An 18,990-nucleotide genomic window follows, 5' to 3' on the forward strand; every position below is an offset into this window, starting at 1 on the left:
TATGTGAACTGCTGTATGGAAAGTGAATTTGCTCTGTAAATCTTTACCCAAATCACAATGGGAGTAAAAAAAAAAAAAAAAGGAAGGAAGCAGGGAGCTAGGGGGGCTGTTTTAACAATCCAGGGAGGGATGTTGTTGGGTGCCATTGAGTCGATTCCAACTCATAGAAACTCCATGTGACGGAGTGGAGATAGCCTCATGGGGTTGTCTTGACTGTGGTCTTTACAGAAACAGATAGCCAGGTGTTTCTTCTGTGGAGCTGCTGGGTGGAGTCAAACTGCCAACCTTTCGGTTAGCAGCCAGGTGCTTAACAACTGTGCCACCAGAGCTCCTTAGGCAGGGATGGCATGGCTCAAATTAGTGCTTTGGCTGTCAGAGGTGATGAAAAATGTTCAGGTTCAGGGTATATGTGAAGGTGGGGCTGATAGGATGAGAGCTGGCCCAGTGATTGCAAAGGTCCCCAGCTTAAGTTCCATTAGTTGTGACTAACCTTTTCACAAAAAATAACTACTGCTTTTGAATGATTTTTAAAGCTTTTAAAAATGTATTTTGTTGTTGAGAATATGCACAGCCGAACATATACCAATTCAACAGTTCCTATGTGTACCATTTAGTGCCTTGGAAACCCAAGGAGGGGTGGCTATGAGTCGGGTCTGACTTGACAGCACATAACAACAACAACAACAACAATAGGTCCTAAGGCATTTGACTGCTAACCAGAAGGCTGGAGGTCCAAACCCACCAGCCACTCCTCTGAAGAAGAATTGGGGGTAGTGATACCACCTCGGAAACCCAAGGAGGAGTGACTATGAGTTGGATCTGACTCGGTGGCAGTGAGATAAGCAGTCTCAACAGCTACTTTGTTGTTGTTGTTGTAAATATATCTGACACACAACTTTTGCCAATTCAATGGTGTTACAGGTGTACAATTATTGACATTTACAATGATTGACTGTGCCGCCCTATCCTAAATCAGTGTGAAATTTCCATACCACTAACTCTTCAGGGCTGGAATTTCCTTCTCCCCCTCAATCCTTGATAACCACTAATAAACTTTGTTCTCTATAAAAAAAAGAAAGAAAGAAAGTTTACATAGCAAGTTAGTTTCCCATTTGACTTTTCAACACAAAGTCTTCCCTAGTGTTAACCCCAGTGTGTCAATATGCTCTTGAGTTGTGTTGTTTGTTCCTTTTCCGTTACACTGGTTTCCCTGCCCCCTTATCGTCTCATCTTTGCTTTTTATTTTTTATTTTTAAATTGTGATTTGGGTGAGAGTTTACAGAGCAAATTTGTTTTCAACAATTCATAGTCACTTTGTTTTGTGACAACAGTGTCATAACACTCTTCCCAGTTCCTCCCTGTGTTTACTATTTCCCTTCATCCTTCTTTCCTCTCCCTTCCTGCCTTCTGTGCCAATCCTGCCCTTCTGACCTTGCGTGGTTGACTGTTCTAAAGAACGTGAACCTCCCGGATGTCACTGTTTGCCCTCTAGGCTTGTCTGTCGTTGGGCTGACAGCTGAGCCATGGGAGGAGTGCAGTCAGGTCAGGTTTGAAGGGTTTCTCTGGGCCGTGTCTAGAGGGTCCCGTCCCACCAGTCTCCAGCAGACAAGTGAGCCTGGTGTTTTCATGTTTGCTGTTGAGAAAGTGTTGACCTGTAGGTCACAATGCTGGTGTGGTCTTCCTGGTAATAGCCTTTATTTTGTGTGTTACTCTGCAATTTTGCCAGATGATGATCTCAATTCTAGGTTTAAAGAGTGTCTCTGGTCAATAGGCTCAGAGAGTCCTCTGGTCACTCCTTTTCCAGTTTGTCTGTCTTTTTGGGTTTTTTTTTTTTTAGAATTTTAGTTCTGCAACATATTTTTCTCCCATCCTATACGGAACCAGCTATTGTGACCCAGATCAGAACAGTCAGTGGTGGTAGTTGGGCACCATCTAGTTCCTCTAGTCTCAGGGTAGATAAGCTTGTGGCTATTGTAGACTTGTTTCTTCACTGTGCTTTTGGTTACATTCTTACTGTTTTACTCCTGGTTAGTCGAGACCTGTGGATGTGTCTTAGATGGCCATTCGCAAGCTTTTAAGACTCCACCCAACCAAAATAACCAAATGCACTGCCGTGGATTCAGATCCGACTCATAGCCACCCCTCCCTGGGTTTCCGAGGCAGTATCGCTACAGAAGTAGATTTCCCGACCTTCCTTCCGAGGAGTGGCTGGTGGATTTGAACTGCCAGCCCTCTGGTTAGCAATCAAATGCCTTAGGCACTATACTACCAGAGCTTCAAGACCCCAGATGCCGCATATTTCACTAGGATGCAGATCATGGTTCTTGTGAACTATGTCATGTCAGTTACTCTATTTCTTTTTATTGCCAAATATGTACATACTATTTCCTGTAATTTTTTCTCACCTGTTTGTATATCTAGATGTCTCTCCATGACATTAATATCCTTCTACAACATCATTTCAGTTATTGCCTAACAGGCTGATCCAATCCCCTGCTGTTGAACAGTCTGGCCTCGCATTAAAAATGAGCCCTGGGCAGGACGCTTCCTTCCTTCAGGGGATGCTGCCAAGGCTCTGGGCTTGACTTAGAGAGGCTACCAAAGCCGCTGGCTCCAGAGCTCCCAGTCTTCATGACTTAATTAATTTAAATGAAACCAAATGAAATTATATTTTGATGGCTGTCATTTACTGGACGCGTGCTATGTGCCAGACACTTTGCTAAGTATTTTCTTTACCTTACCTCACTTAATGATCAAAACAGCCAATGGGAGAGGCCCTCATATGTACTAGCCTCACTTTGTAGATGAAGAATCTGAGGTTCAGAGAGGTTAAGGAACATGCCCAGGATCACACAGCCCAGTGGCAGAGTCAGGATTAAATAAAGCACCTGTCTGCCTCCAAACCTGTTTGTAATTGCTCAGGGGTAATAGTGCTGCTATTTTCCCCAGGCCTTATCTTCTGGAATAAGCCCTGAGGGGCCACACGGCTCCTCTTAAGGTCCTGACGGCCTAGGGGATGGAATATCTCTAAAGAGCCCAGGGAACTTTCTCCTACCCACTCTACCAAGCTCCCAGGCCACAAGTGGGCTCCTAAGTACAGGGCTTCAGCCTTGCTCCCAACCAGTGGACAAACGGGGAGCCAGGATTTGAACCCAGGTCTGTGTGACTCCAGAGTTGGGTTCTCTCCAAGCTTTCCAGCATTTCACCATCCACATTCATTTATGTATCTGTCATGATTTCTCCCACATTTCCTATTACCTGTATTAACATTCACAATATCAGTTTTAATTTAAATCAATTCACTCTACAGTAACTACTTTGAAAGTAAACATGCCACGACCCAATGGAAAGCCAGCATTCTTTGCTCCAGAGAAGACAATCATGTCAATAGCACAGTGGGAGGAGCTAAGGTCTCCAACTCTACCCAGAGGCTGTTTCTTGCCAAGACCCGACCTTTTTGTCAGAAAGAACATTGTAAAAGTATTAATGTCAGTTACTAGGAAAAGAACAAGTGTTGGTGAGGATGTGGGACATTGGAACCCTCGTGCATTGCTGGTGGAGCTGTAAAATGGTGCAGCTGCTGTAGGAAACAGTTTGGCAGTTTCAGAAAGTTAAACATAGAACTACCATTGGACCCAGCAACTCTAATCCTAGATGTATACTGGAAAAGTTTGAAAGCAGGGACTCAGACAGATCCTTGTTCACTGCAGCTCTAGTCACAGTAGCCAAAATGGAAACACTATTGTCTGTCAACAGATGAATATGAATTAAATGTGGTCTATATGTACCAGAACCAAACCCAATCCACTGCCATCAAGTTGATCCCGACTCATAGCACCGCTATGGAACAGAGTAGGACTGCCCCATAGGGTTTCCAAGGCTATAAATCTTTACGGAAGCAGATAGCCTCATCTTTCTCCCTCGGAGTAGTTGGTGGGTTCAAACCACCAAACTTCTGGCTAGCAGCCATATGCTTTAACCACAGTGCTGCCACTATACATATAGGGGAATATTACTCAGCCATAAAGATAACAGAAGTTCTGATACATTCTGTGACATAGATGAACCTTGAAAACATTATGCTGAGCGAGATTAGTCAGACACAAAAGGACAAGTATTGTACAATTATATTGATATGAAATATCTAGAGTAGTCAACTGCAGGGAGACAAAAGTGTATTAGTGGTCACCAGGGGTTGTGGGAGAGGAGTGGGGAGTCCTGAGTTTCTGTTTGGGGTGATGAAAAAGTTTTGGAAACAGATAGAGGTGCTGGTTGGACAACATATCGAATGTAATTAATGTCACTGAATTAATGTATTTTAAAATGGTTAAAATGGGGGTGAGGGATTAGGTGTTAAAGATATAGTAGCACCTAACTGAGGCTTCTTGACACAGAAAGATTGGACGAGAAAAGGGCTCCACTTTCTCCTGTGTGACTCAGGGCTACTGAATGAACAGATGGCTCATATGTGTATCATAAATTCATCACAAGAGCCATCAGCCTCTGCATCTCTGTCCTGGCTTAGGAAGCAGCAGGGGGCAGAGGGGCTGTCATGAAGCACACAGGTGGCAGATCACAAGGCCTGGCCCCTGCCTCAATGCCTGCCAGCCTCAGCCAAGGGATGATACACAGAGAGACACACCCCTCCCATTGCCCACACACCGTGGGGGTGTTATAACCTTTCATCCTGCTCCATGCGATTTGCTTCCTTGGAGCTAAGCTAAGAAGTTTGGCATGTATATTTTAAAAAGCCATCCTGTGAGCCATCTGCTGCTTTGAAAGCAGCAAAGAAGAGTGAGCTCCGGGAAGGATAGTCCGGCCACGCTTTTTAATTGCTATTTATTGTCCTTTAAAAGTGGCTGCTTATTCACTTTCAAGTGGCTCCACCTGCATATTGAAATAGGAAATTCAAGCAGACATCCATGGTCTTAGAAGTCCGACTGACTGCCATGGCTGCCTCCCATCCAAAGCCTGTTAAGAAGGTGACCATGGGGTACAAGCTACCCTTCCTCCTTCCAGTCTGGGGGACTTTGCATGCTGCTGTTCCTTCTTCCCATCACATTCCCTACTACAGTCCTTACAGCTGCACTTTGGCATCACAGGGGGTCTTTGAGACCATTGAAGCCATAGCCTCCAGGGATAGGGCCCAGGCACAGGTGTGGTTTCAAAGCTCCCAGGTGACTCCAGTGTGCAGCGAGGGTGAGGACCACCAGGTAAGGAACACTGGGTGAGGACCACCAAGTGAGGACTACCAGTGAGGATCAATGGTGAGGACCATGGGTGAGGATCACCAGTGAGGACCACTTGGTGAGGACCACAGAGTCCAACTGATTTCTGATCTTCCTTCAGCTCTTGGCCTTTGGACATCACTCAGATCTGGTTGTGTGCACTTGCTGATGGCACACTGTAGCTTTTTGCTCAAAATTTATCTCAAATAGAATGAACTTGTCCAGTACCTCTCCCTGTTAGCTCTGAGAGGGCAGGGCCTCTCTTTCTCTTGTTCAGCAGTTCATTCCCCAAGCCTGTGACAGGGCTGGCTCTCAGAGGATGCTCATTAAACTCTTAAATATTATGAATGAATGAATGAATGAATGCGTGAATAACGTAAGGCAGAGTCTCCCAAAGGGCACCAGGGTTCCTTTAGCATTGAGAACGTTTGCCAAGTAAAAAGTGAATTCTGTGTACAACAGGCAGTAGGGAATTATACTTAAAGCCCAGGTACTCCCAGCTGCCCCAGATTCTTTTTTGGGCCAGGTGGGGTCAGAGTGAAGGTGGGGCTGGCAGGGCCTGGTGGCACCCTTGGCCTGTTTATGTAGGGCGTCGCGGGGGAGTCTAAGGCAGGGCCCAGAGGGAGAAGGAGCTGGGTGGGGAGGCAGCGGGCATGTACAGACAGTCCAGCCAGCTTCCCTGCCCTCCTCCTGAGGGCCTCCAAAGCGACCTCAGAGAGGGGTTCATACGCTCTTCACTTTCTGCCCAGCTGCCATCCCTACGTCCACACATCAGGGCCAGTCACAGGAAGGAGGCACCTTGGACTTAAAAGTAAACGAAAACCACACAAGCCCCAGTTGCTGCTGAGATGTTGCAGAGACCCACGTACCATTGGGTTTCCAGGGGCTGACTTTTCAGAAATTGGTCATTGGGCCTTTCTTCCAAGGCAGCTCCAGGGGAACTCGAACCTGCAATGTTTCAGTTAGCACCAAGGGCACTGACCGTTGTTTGCACCACCAGGGGCTCGTGGACATAGGAGTGGGTGGCCTCAGCGCCCTGCTCAGGTCTGGCTTTTGTCTTCCAAGTGCAAAAAGGAAGACACAGTACTTCAAGAAGCCACCGTTGACTGACAGCTTGCTATGTGCCAGGCCCTGTGTTCAATCCCTTTTCTGCTCTTAGATCCTGGCAAGAGGGGCTACTGCTCTGGGCTTGGCACTTTGGAAGGCCCTGATTAGGCCCTTCCCCAGCACTGTCCCTTCTGCTCAGGATGAAAGGTTCACAGGCCCCAGGGCAGAGGGCCCAAGGCAGCACCCTTTGCTGCCCCAGCCATGCTCCAGAACCTGGGATCTGAATTCTCTGGCCAAACATCCCCGGCTTGCATCCAGTGTTGCCTCTGTCCTCTTCAGGGCAGACTGTGTCTCTGGTGTGCACATCCGAGGCAGCTAGGTAGTAGGTAGTCTTGCTCGGGGCCCTGCAAATTTTAGGGGCTGTTAAAAGCTTAGTGTGCTTCTTCTGAGTTCATCTGAATCACAGCCCTCTGAGATATTTATTATCCCCACATCTACAGATGAGAGAGAGTATCTTGCCCAGCATCACAGAATGGTTATGGGATGTGAATACATGTTTATTTGGCTTAAGTTCTACAATATGTCTGGCACTTCTCCAGGTGTTTTCACACTATTGTTTAATTTAATCCTAACCTAATCCTCAAAGACAGGTCGGAGCAACCTCACTCATACTCCCAATCAGTCCAAAAGTTATGAATCGCATCCCCACTTTACAATAAGGGAACAGGTTCAGCAAGGCTGAGGGTCTGCTGCAGTTCACCTGGACCTAGGGGTCTGTTCCAGTTCACCTGGACCAAGGGGTCTGCTCAAGTTTACCTAAACCAAGGCTCTGCTGAAGTTCACCTAGACCAAGATGTCTGTTCCAGTTCATCTAGACCAAGGGATCTGCTTAAGTTCACTAGACCAAGGGGGTCTGTTCAAATTCACCTGGACCAAAGGATCTGCTGAAGTTCACCTGGACAAGGGGTCTGTTCAAGTTCACCTAGACCAAAGGATCTGCTGAAGTTCACCTGGACAAGGGGTCTGCTCAAGTTCACCTGAACCAAGGGTCTGTTCAAGTTGACACTAGGAACTCCCTGACCAAAGCTTGTGTTTGGGGGATTACTGAGATTACTGCTCTCAGGGGAGTTCCCTCGAGTTCAGAGATTTCCAGCAAGCCTGCAGATTTGGTTTAGTTCTGGCAGGGAAAGATTTCTTCCCAAAGCTGGACATGTCGGCTCCAAAAGGAGCCGAGTCATGTTTGTTACTGCTGCGTGTGGAAAAGTTCACATTTTGCCCCTCAACCTGTCAGACCAGTTTCAACCAAAGTTCTAAGACATCTCTGCAGACCCGCTCTCTGAGAATCAAGGCCAGGACACGCACAGGAGGCCTCTGGTAGGGCCCCGCTCGTTTGTGGCTCTGTGAAGTCCGAGGCCCTCAGAGCTGCCGCCTGTAGATGCTGCTGATGTGTTGCGCTGGGCTACTTTCTCCACATAGCTCATCTGTAAGCAGATATTTTGCCCTTGGCAGTTAAGTCACGCATTTACTCACGCAGTTATTTAGTGGGAGCCGATTACGGGCCAGGCACTGAACATAATCTTCATGGGGAGGATCAGCCAAAAGAAGGAACTGTTGTAAAGAACAGCTCCACAAAGAAGATAATCACCTCTGGGGATGAGTGCCTTGAGAAAGTGCAGACTGAGTTGTTGGGAAGGCCTCTCTGTCCAGGGTTAGGGAACCGGCCAGCCTCAAGGCCTGTGCACCTGCTTTACCCTGTGTCTGCAGTGCTTGTACTTATGGCCAGAAGAACTGGAATGCAACGGCCTGGGAGGAGGCTCTGTGTGACCTTGGGCAAGTCATTTTCCTTCTTTGGGCTCCAGTTTCCTCTAATAAAAATTGAGATATTTGAATTAAACAAATATCTAAGGACGTTTGTGGTTCATACTCAGTTAGTTATTGTTAGAGGCTGTCGAGTCGCTTCCAACTCATAGCCACCCCGTGTACAACAGAAGGAAACATTGCCCGGTGCTGTACCGTCCTCACAATCATTTGCTATACGTGAGCCCATCGTTACAGCCCTGTGGCAATTCATCTCTTTGAGGGGAAGCCCCTTTTTTGCTGACTCTACTTTACCAAGCATGATAATAGCCTTCTCCAGGGACTGGTCTCTTCTGATAAGATAACCAAAGTATGAGAGATGAAGTCTGGCCATTGTTGCTTCTAAGGAGCTTCCCTGCTGTACTTCCAAGACAGATTTGTTTGTTCTTCTGGCAGTCCATGGTTTATTCAATATTCTTCGCCAAAACCAAATTTAAATGCATCAATTCTGTGGTCTTCCTTACTCATTGTCCAGCTTTCACATGCATATGAGGCAATTGAAAATACCATGGCTTGGGTTAGGCACACCTTTAGTCTTCAAAGTGACATCTTTGTTCTTTAACATTTTAAAGAGGTCTTTTGCAGCAGATTTGCCCATACAATATGTCATCTGATTTCTTGATTGCTGCTTCCATGGGCATTGATTGTGGATCCAAGTAAAATGAAATCCTTGACAACTTTAATATTTTCTCCATTTATCGTGTTGGTGCTTATTGATCTAGTTGTGAGGATTTTTGTTTTCTTTATATTGAAGTGTAATATGTACTGAAGGCTATAGTCTTTGATTTTCATCAGTAAGTGCTTCAAGTCTTCTTCACTTTCAGTAAGTAAAGTTGTGTCATCTGTATATCGCAGGTTGTTAATGAGGCTTCCTCCAATCCTGATCCTGCGTTCTTCTGCATATAGTCCCTCTTATTGTATTATTAGGAGCTCTGGTAGCCTAGTGCCTAAGGCATTTGACTGCTAACCAGAAGGCTGGCTGTTCAAACCCACCAGCCACTCCTCCGAAGGAAGGTTGGCGAATCTACTTCCGTAGTGATACTGCCTCGGAAACCCAAGGAGGGGTCGCTATGAGTTGGGTCCGACTTGACCGCACATAACAACAACAACAAAATTGTATTATTTGCTCAGCATACAGATTCAAAAAGGATGGTGAAAGGATACAACCTTAATGTATACCTTTTCTGATATTAAACCACACAGCATTCGCTTGTTCTATTCTAAGGACTACCTCTTAGTCTATGTTACGTACATGAGCCCAAATTAAGTGTTCTAGAATTCCCATTCTTTGCAATGGTGTACACAATTTGTTATGATCTACACAGTGGAAAACCTTTGCATAGTCAATAAAATACAGGTGAACATCTTTCAGGCATTCTTTGCTTTCAGCCAAGATCCAGCTGACATCAGCAATGATATCCCTCATTCTACATCCTCTTCTGAATCTGGCTTGAAACTCTGGTGGTCCCCTATCGATGTTCTAAAATTGCAACTGTTTTTAATTACCTTTAGCAAAATTTTACTTGTGTGTGATATTATTAACACGGTTCAATAATGTCCACATTCTGTTGGACCACCTTTTTTTGGAATGGGCACAGGTATGGAACTCTCCCAGTTGTTTGGCCAGTGTAGCTGTCTTCCAAATTTCTTGGTATAAACGAGTGAGCACCTCCAGTGCTGCATCTGTTTGTTGAAATATCTCAATGGGTATTCCATCAATTCCTGGAGTCTTGTTTTTCAAGACTTCAATGCAGCTTGGACTTCTTCCTTCATTACCATCGGTTCTAGATCATATGCTATCTCCTGACATGGTTGAATATTAACCGATTCTTTTTGGAATCTTCTGTGTATTCCTTTCATCTGCTTTTGATGTGTCCTGAATCATTCAGTATTTTGCCCATTGTTGTTGTTGTCGTCGTTATGTGCCGTCGAGTCGAACTCAACTCATAGTGACCCGTCCTTGGGTTTCCGAGGCAGTATCGCTACGGAAGTAGATTGCCCAACTTTCTTTCCGCGGAGTGCCTGGTGGCTTTGAACTGACAGCCTTCTGGTTAGCAGTCAAGTACCTTAGGCACTATGCTACCAGAACTCCTTCAGTATTGCAACTTGAGGCTTGAATTTTTCTTCAGTTCTTTCAGCTTGAGAAATGCCGAGGGTGATCTTCCCCTTTGATTTTACAATTCCAGGTCTTGGTACATTTTGTTGTAATACTTTACTTTGTCCTCTTGAGTTGCCCTTGGGTCTCTTTTGTTCAGCTCTTTTACTTCATCATTTCTTCCATTTGCTTTAGCTACTCTCCTTTCAAGGAGCTCTGGGAGCATAGTGCCCAAGGCACTTGACTGCTAACCAGAAGGCTGGCTGTTCAAACCCATCAGCCACTCCTCAGAAGAAAGATAGGTCAATCTACTTCCATCATGATACTGCCTCAGAAACCCAAGGAGGGGTCGCTATGAGTCGAGTCCAACTCAACGGCATATAACAACAACAACAACAACTCTCCTTTCAAGAGCAGATTTCAGAGTCTCTTCTGACATCCATTTTGGTCATCTCTTCCTTTCCTGTTTTTTAAATGACCTTTTGCTTTCCTCATGTATGATGTCCTTGGTGTCGTTCACAAGTCACCTGATATTCAATCACTAATGTTCAATGCATTAAATTTGTTCTTCAGATTGTCCCTATAATCAGGTGGGATATACTGAAGGTCATATTTTGACTCTTTTGTACGTGTTTTAATTTTCTTCATCTTCAACTTGAACTTGCACATGAGCAAATGTTGATCTGATCTGCAGTCAGCCCCTGGCCTTGTTCTGACTGATAAGACTGAGTTTCTCCATTGTCACTGTCTCTTTCCACAGATGTAGTTGATCTGATTTCTGTATATATCATGTGGCAAGGTCCACATGTATAGTCACCATTTATGTAGTTGAAAAAAAGTATTTGCAATGAATAAGTCATTGGTTATGCAAAATTCTATCATGCAATCTCCAGCCATCATTTTTATTACAAGGCCACATATTCTGACTACTGATGCTTCTTCTTTGTTTCCAACATTTACATTCCAATCTCCAATAATTGTCAATACATCTTGATTACATGTTTGGTCAACTTCAGATTGCAGAAGTTGGTTTAAAAAAAAAACAAACTTCAATTTCTTTATATTTGGCTTTTGTGCTTGGTGTGTAAATTTTAATCTTAGTTGTATTAATTGGTCTTCCTTGTGGGTATATGGATATTCCTATCACTGACAGCACTGTACTTCAGTACAGATCTTGAAATGCTCTTTTTGAAACGATACCCTTCTTCTTTAATTTGTCACTCCCAGCATACTAGGGCATATGATTGTCTGATTCAAAATGGCCAGTACCAGTCCATTTCCATTTTTACAGTTTCCAATTTTCCTAGAGTCGTACATCCAGATTCTGATTATTAATTGATATTTACAGCTGTTTCTTCTCATTTTGAATCTTGTCACCTCAGCAAATGAAGGTCCAGAAAGCTTTACTCTACCCATACCATTAAGTTCTACTCTAGTTTGAGGAGGCCACTCTTCCCCAGTCGTGTTTTGAGTGCCTTCAAACCTGAGGGGCTTATCTTCCCACGCTCTATCAGGCAGTGTTTCAGTGCTAGTCTTAAAGTGTTCCAGTAATATATCAAACAGTTTCTCTGCTATTCATAAGCTTTTCAGTGGCCAATTTTTTTCCCCATGGAAGTACACCTGGCTATGTCCTTCCTCCTAGTTCACAAACTCTGCTGAAACCTGCCAACCCTGGGTGACCCTGCTGGTATATGAAATACCGGTGGCATAGCTTCTAGCATTGCAGCAACATGCAAGCCACCGCAATACAAAAAACTGACAGATAAGTAATAGTTTATACCCTGGAATGCAGTAAGCTTTACCCCCTTTCCAGCAGAAAGCTGCTACGGTACAATAATTTCACAATTAAAGCTGGAAATAAATGTGCTGTAATTAAAAAAGCCCATTTTGGAAAATTCAGAAAGTAAAGTTTAAAAGAAGAGACAGCTGTGACAGTAATCCTCCTGCCATAAACTCCGGGAAGGCAGAACCTCGGGTGTTGCTCCTCAGTGTCTTCTAGTGCCTGACTGTACTCACCACCCAGAAGTAGCGGCTGCGGCACAGCAACAATGACAACACCACCACAGCAGCTAAGGTTTCTCAAGCACTTGCTGTAAGCCCTTGGCGTGGATGATCTCATTTAATGTACACACAGCTCGATGATGGAGATACTATTGTTATCCTTGTTAGACGCACGAGGAAACTGAACTGCAGGGAGGCTGAGCAACTTGCTCAAGGTCTCTTAGCCAGTCTGTGGGGAAACAGAGATGCTTGATTCAATCAGTTGAATTAAATCCCTCTCCTGGGTTGCAATGAAACTGTAAGGTCCTGAGCAGAGCAGAGTCTGATTGTAACTTGAGAGCAAGGAGTGCTCCCCCAGGTTGAGCAGTGATACATGCTCATGGGAGAAAATACTGAGAATGTGGGCAGGCATAGAGAGAAGTGGAGGCCCAGAATCCACCACCCCTGTGTTGCAACCGGTCGCTGTGTCTCTCCCAGGCCCTTTTCTGGGTAGCTTTTTAAAACATGGTTGAGCTCAGACTTCATATGCAATTTGTTCTGCTGCTTATTCCACTCATATTCTATCATAAGCGTTTCCCATGTTATTATAAACTCTTCATAAACATCCTTTTAATGACTGATGCAGTCTTTTACAGATGAATCATCCAGCCTTTACAAAGTGAGAACTTAGTCTTACATGCACATTAATTTCACCTGAGAGGGATCAGGTGGCCCACAGTAGCGGTGTGAAGGCCACAGGTTGGACATCCTGGCCCTACCACCTACCAGCTCTGCCAGTTTGGGGGGTGGGGGGTCACTTCATCTTGGCAGTCTTCATTTTTTAACTGAGAATAAGGAGAACACAAAGCAATAGCTGCTGCCATGGCTGATGTGAGGCCAAAACAAGATGCTATATGCTGTCTCGGACATGTTTCAAATGCACACAGTGGAGCAAATCCCTGCTTTGCGTGATAAGCTTTCCGATTTTTGAAAATGGATGTTTTTCAGAATGCAGAAGTGGGCTCAAATTTAATCAAACTGGTGTCTACAACAGCAACAGCCCTGAAGGAAAAAGACGGCCAAGTCCACTGTCAGCCTGAATTGCTTTACGAAGGTAAAATGCGGCCTCTCTCCCAGCATTTAAAGAAGGGGCAGGTTCATGGAGACCCCTGAGGCCTTTTTATGTAACACCCCCTTCCCATACAGAGGGGCTTCATCAGGCGCAGGCCCTTGGGTTGGCCCGGTGGAAAGCATTTGGGAACTTTCTCTTTAGTCTGTCCTCAAACACTGCAAAGCAAGGCACTGAGTCATGGCTGCACCAGATGACTTTCACAGCTGCTGTCTGCAAATGCTGCGACTTATTGCTTTATTGAAAAGCACTGCACATTCGTCATTCTCTCTTTACCCATTCACAGTATCTGTGAAATAGATGATAGATGGGGCTGTCGAGTCAACTCCGATTCACGGTGACCTTTTGGACAACAGAAGATACACTGCCTGGTCTTGCGTCATCTCACAGTCGCTGGCGTGTTTGAGTCCATCATAGCGGCCATGGGGCTAACCCATTTCTAAGGGTCTCCCGTGCCCTCGGGTGCCCTTGACTTCACCAAACATGATGACCTTCTCCAGCCATCGATCCTTCCTGGTGATGTGTGCACAGCAAGCCAGTTGGACGCTGTTCTGGTGTGGTCCACAGGGTTTTCACTGGCTAATTTTTCAGGAGTAGATCACCAAGCCTTTCTTCCTGGTCTGCCTTAGCTTGAAAGCTGTCTATCATGGGTGACCCTGATAGGATTTGAAATACCGGAAGCAGAGCTCCCAGCATCGTAATAACACACAAGTCACCATAGTACTGACAGACAGCTGATGGAAAATGGTTTTACCAACCCCATTTTCCAGGTGAGAGAACTTGGTTTTCAGAGAAATTGAGTTACATGCAGAATATAAGCCCCAGAGAACTAGAATTTACGTCCCCAGAGCAAGGTCTCTCAACCCTGGCACTATTGACATCTGGGACCAGGTAATTCTTTGCGGTGGGACTACCCTGGGCTTTGTAGGATGTTTAATGACACTCCCGGCCTGCCCCACTAGATGCCAATAGCATTGCCTCTTCTCCCAATTGTAACAACCAAAAATGTCTCCAGACATTGACAGATGTTCTCTGAAGAGTACCATCACCCTAGTTGAAAAACTTGGAATGTACAATGTAAAATATAAACTCTCAGGAAGTTTTCACCCCAACAATGCTTCTGCTCATTTTAGAGCTAATCTATATCCAGATGAGTTCCGCATTGAAGTAACCTTGTGGTCAGGCACTTTCCCATGTTACTAAGTCCTTTGTAGGAACAGAAAAGTCCTCTGCAAACATTATTTTTACACAATGTGTGGTATGAATTCACCAGGTTTATTTACCGCTCCCCATGGATGCTCCTTTGTATAGTTTCTCTACACACTCACAAACATGCCACATGCACACCCATGTGCACACACATAAGTGCAGCAGTGCTCTTTTTAAAAGAATGTTAAAAAAAAATTGTAGTAGCCTGTGATTTTAATGATGTAATTCTCTTTGATTTTTATCTTGCATAATTAAAGATGGTTATACATTTAAGAACTTAGGCCTATCATATCTTACTTCTGAACCTTCTAATAGAGCGAGGGCAATTATCAGAGGCCCTCTCCCCCTCCCCTTTGTCCACCTTATTTCTGTGAGTTCACATTCCCTTTGATCCAATCCAGGGCCCAAATTAAGCTCAGGGACCCTAGATTGGGAGGTCTCTTTGGAAAGGACACCCAGCTTGGCACAAAGAGTGGAATACTCGCAGCCCTCCATTGGTGATGGCCTCATCATCTGTGCCATTTCTTCCTAGGCTTAGAGCTACCTCGGATTAACTACGTTCACAACGGGAAACCATACCGATATGTCTTTGCTGCTGAAGTTCAGTGGAGTCCAATCCCGTCCAAGGTACTGAACCTACATTATCATAGCAGGCTTCTCTACAGTAACACTGACTTCTCAGGATTTGAGACTGGGGGACCTTGATCAGAAAAGAGGTCAGGAGGGAAGCCCTCTCGAAGATGGGTAGGTAGCATAGCGGGGTCGGTTTGGGACAGAATAAATTTGAAGTAATGATGGACCATCCAAAAGAAGGTGGGACGAATGCAGGTAAGAGCTCACAGATGGAAGTGGTTCATGGATTTTGGTGTCAATCCGTATTTACTGAGCACTTACTGTGTGCTACAGTGAAACTCACCACCAGCGAGAGAGAGTAGCTGAAACCTGGAGAATTTGTTTATTTGGTTATTGTGGTACAATATAAGTAACAACACGCTTGCCATTTCAGCCATTTCTGTGTACATAATTCACTGACATTAACTATGTCCACCCTGGTTTGCAGCCATCATATTTGTTCTTTAAGCTATGTGTTGAACACTGAGTGTGTCTCAGGGACTGTGCTAAGTGTACAGTCATCACTTTGCCTTAATAGCTTCATTTTCAAATGATAAAATAGAATTTTTTAAAAAGTGCACACAACACAAATGCATGAAGCAAAAAATTAAGGTTCCCATCCAACATACCTGCACACACCCCGAGTCAGTCCCCACTAATCCCCTGTCCTAGATGGAAGCAGAGGATCTCTGGTAGCATAGTGCGTAAGGCACTTGACTGCTAACCAGAAGGCTGGTGGTTCAAACCCACCAGTCACTTCTCGGAAGGAAGCTTGGGCAATCTACTTCTGTAGTGATACTGCCTCGGAAACCCAAGGAGGGGTCGCTATGAGTCGGGTCTGACTCGACGGCACATAACAACAACAACAGATGGAAGCAGGCCTGCGAGAGAGTAGAGAGGCCCCGGGACTTGCACTGTTGAATGACAAATGGACCATATTATGCGTTGAATGTTTGCACTGAACAGCTTTTCTTGTTGTGCACATATAAAAATGGCAATGTAGTACCAATTTTTAGACGACTTCAGGATTTTTATTTTCACAAGAAGGCATTGTGCAGATCAGCTCTGTGTTGGCAAAGGGTCTAAGCCTGGAGCTGGAGGAGGAAAGTTAGCTTCTTTCACTTCAGCTGTGAGGCTGTGACTAGAGGCAGGTGTCACATGGATTGAGGGGTGGTGCAGATGGTTAATGACTCGGCTGCTACCAAAATGTTGGAGGCTCAAGTCCACCCAGGAGTGCCTTAGGGAAAGGCCTGGTGATGTACTTCTAGAAAACCAGCCATTGAAAACCTTGTGGATCCCAGTCAGACTGTGACCTGGGGTCACTGTGAGTCAGGATCGCTGTAAGTCGGAATCGGTCGGTTCATCTCCTCGTCATGTGGTCCTCGATGCCTTTCTGTTTGTGGGGAGTACGCATGCTCTCAGACAGGTCATTCCCATGTTTCTCCTCTTTGGACGTACAGATACTAAAATACGACGTTCTCACCAAGTCATCCCTAACGTGGGGAGAGGAGCACTGCTGGCCGGCGGAGCCCCTGTTCGTTCCCAGGCCGGGCGCCAAGGACGAGGATGACGGTAGGACTTAGAAGGAGACCGCTTGCTGCACAAACTGCCTGTGGCCACCCCACAGACAAAGACATCATTTGGGGACAGCTGGCTGGCCACTGGGTGCTCTGCCAGGCACCGGACATCCCTGACAGCCACCCTAGTGGGTGTGACTGTTCCCATGCCCACATCACAGGTGAGGTCACTGAAGCTTAGAGAGGTGAGGTCCTTGGCCCAGCCCCCAGGTGCCAACTCTACAGCTGATAGAATCATCCTTGGAAGTTGCCATCCGTCTGAGTCTAAAAGCCATGTGCTTTCCACTCATCAGTCTTCCACCGTCCCAGGGCAAAGAACCCTGGTCTTCAGATGCATTGCAATGGCTGAATCAGAATTTTTAACCATCTATAAGTATATGAGGAGCCCTGGTGGTGCAGTGGTTAAGGCATTTGGCTGCCAACCAAAAGGTTAGCACTTCAAACCTACCAGCCACTCTGTGGGAGATAGATGAACCAGGCCCCTTCCGAAAGATTCAAAACCTTGGAAATTCTTTGTGGCAGTTCTGGTCTGTCCTATAGGGACACTATGAGACAGAATTGACTCCACAGCAGTGGGTTTTATGTTTTAACCTTTCATGGAACATGTGGAAATGAGTTTCTGCGGCCTACCTCTTTTTCTGGGAACTCTGGTAGTGTAGTGCCTAAGGCACTTGACTGCTAACCAGAAGGCTGGCGGGTCAAACCCACCAGCCACTCCTCAGAAGGAAGGTTGGGCAATCTACTTCCGTAGTGATACTGCCTCGGAAACCCAAGGAGGGGTCGCTATGAGTTGGGTCCAACTCAATGGCAAACACCACCACCACCACCTCTTTTTTCTAGGTTTCCCCAGAAAACCTTCCCCTCTTGGCCTCTGCCTTTGCCCCAGAAATGCCCTGCCCATGCTCCAGGGATGCTGAGGAGGGTAACTAGAACCATGGGTGCCACCCGGCCAAGCCAGCTCTGGGGCTGCCCACACCTGCAGGCGAGGGTGCTGCCCACTGAGGCTGGCAGCTTCTTCCCCTCAGGTGAGAGGGAGTGGTTTTCCACCTGGCCTTGTCTCACTACTGATCAAGGCATGCTAGGCCCTGGACCTCGAGTCACTGTCATCTCCAGTGTGGGAGCTATCAGCACCACCTTACAAGGCCCATCTCCCACTTGGCTGGGCAAGTGCTTCCAGCACCTTCTCTCAGTGGATAGTGAGCATCATTGCATTTCACCCACGGGGAAGCTCAGACACGTGCCCAAAACGTACAGACAGGATTTGATTCCAGGCCGCAGCCATGCTCTGAAACCCAGGATTGTGCTCTGGGGTATCACTAGTACTTTCTGGAGGCTTCCTCTCTGCTAGAAATTTGGGCACGTGATTTTGTTCATTCACCCCCTGCCCCTTGAGGGTGACTGCTAAGAGTATTTTCATTTCACAGAGGGGAGAATTGAGGTTCCCAGCTCGCCCACGTGCAGGAGGAATGGGGCTCCTGCCTTTAGAGCATTCAGCTGAGTGTTGTATATTAGCCTAAGGGTATCCCCAAAGCTGATTATAGTCAGTTTTTACACAAGGAGAATAGTCATTGCTCAGCGCAGGCAATACTTTCCCTAGTGCTCTCCTAAGCCACAATGCCAGAGAGCCTCTGAGCCACCCCATGAGGGTGGAAACGTATCCAGGAAACGTATCCCTCCAGCTGGAAGAGGCTCATGACTGCTTTTTTATAAAGTGTTTCTTTTTGTTTTCCTGAAGGAATTATCTTGTCAGCTATTGTCTCTACCGATCCCCAAAAACCACCATTTCTGCTTATTCTGGATGCCCAAAGTTTTACAGAACTGGCTCGCGCCTCCGTGGAGGTGGACATGCACCTGGATCTGCACGGGTTATTCATCCCAGACGCACAAGAGCCGGTCCCTGCAGAGGAACTCTGGGCTGGGGCTCACAGTGGGTTCTCCATCTCAGACACAACAGTGTCGGCCTCCACGGATGAGCCCCAGGCTGGGCCTCAGAGTCAGTTACTCATCCCTGACAGGAGTGGGCTGGTCCCCACAGAGGAACCCTGAGCTGGGGATCCACACTGTGCTGTGTTCCGCAGACCTGATGACACGGAGGCCCGTCTCCTGGACACCTGGACACGTGACTCAACCACCCAACTCTGAACGTGGTCCTTCCTTTGGGTGGGGAAGGCCTACTGCTCCTCTTCGCATTGATTCCTCCTGGGAGTGCTTTGAGACACAGGAAGACAGAGTTTGTCAGTATGTTTTATTTCGTTC

The 18,990-nt window shown here is 46.2% G+C and overlaps 1 protein-coding gene across 1 annotated transcript in view; it reads left to right on the forward strand.

The window, feature by feature from the left end:
• Nucleotides 1–18,780, forward strand: part of BCO1 (beta-carotene oxygenase 1) — a 37,206-nt gene extending 18,426 nt beyond the window's left edge. The window contains exons 8-11 of the mRNA XM_007939198.1: nt 13,216–13,321; nt 15,078–15,172; nt 16,618–16,729; nt 18,470–18,780. Coding sequence (XP_007937389.1) covers nt 13,216–13,321; nt 15,078–15,172; nt 16,618–16,729; nt 18,470–18,780 — 624 coding nt within the window. The remainder of the gene's footprint in view (nt 1–13,215; nt 13,322–15,077; nt 15,173–16,617; nt 16,730–18,469) is intronic.
• The last annotated feature ends 210 nt before the right edge of the window (nt 18,781–18,990 follow it).

Source organism: Orycteropus afer, unplaced genomic scaffold (assembly GCF_000298275.1).
Source record: "Orycteropus afer afer isolate SDZICR_OR568_19922 unplaced genomic scaffold, OryAfe1.0 scaffold00057, whole genome shotgun sequence".
Taxonomy (NCBI): Eukaryota; Metazoa; Chordata; class Mammalia; order Tubulidentata; family Orycteropodidae; genus Orycteropus; species Orycteropus afer.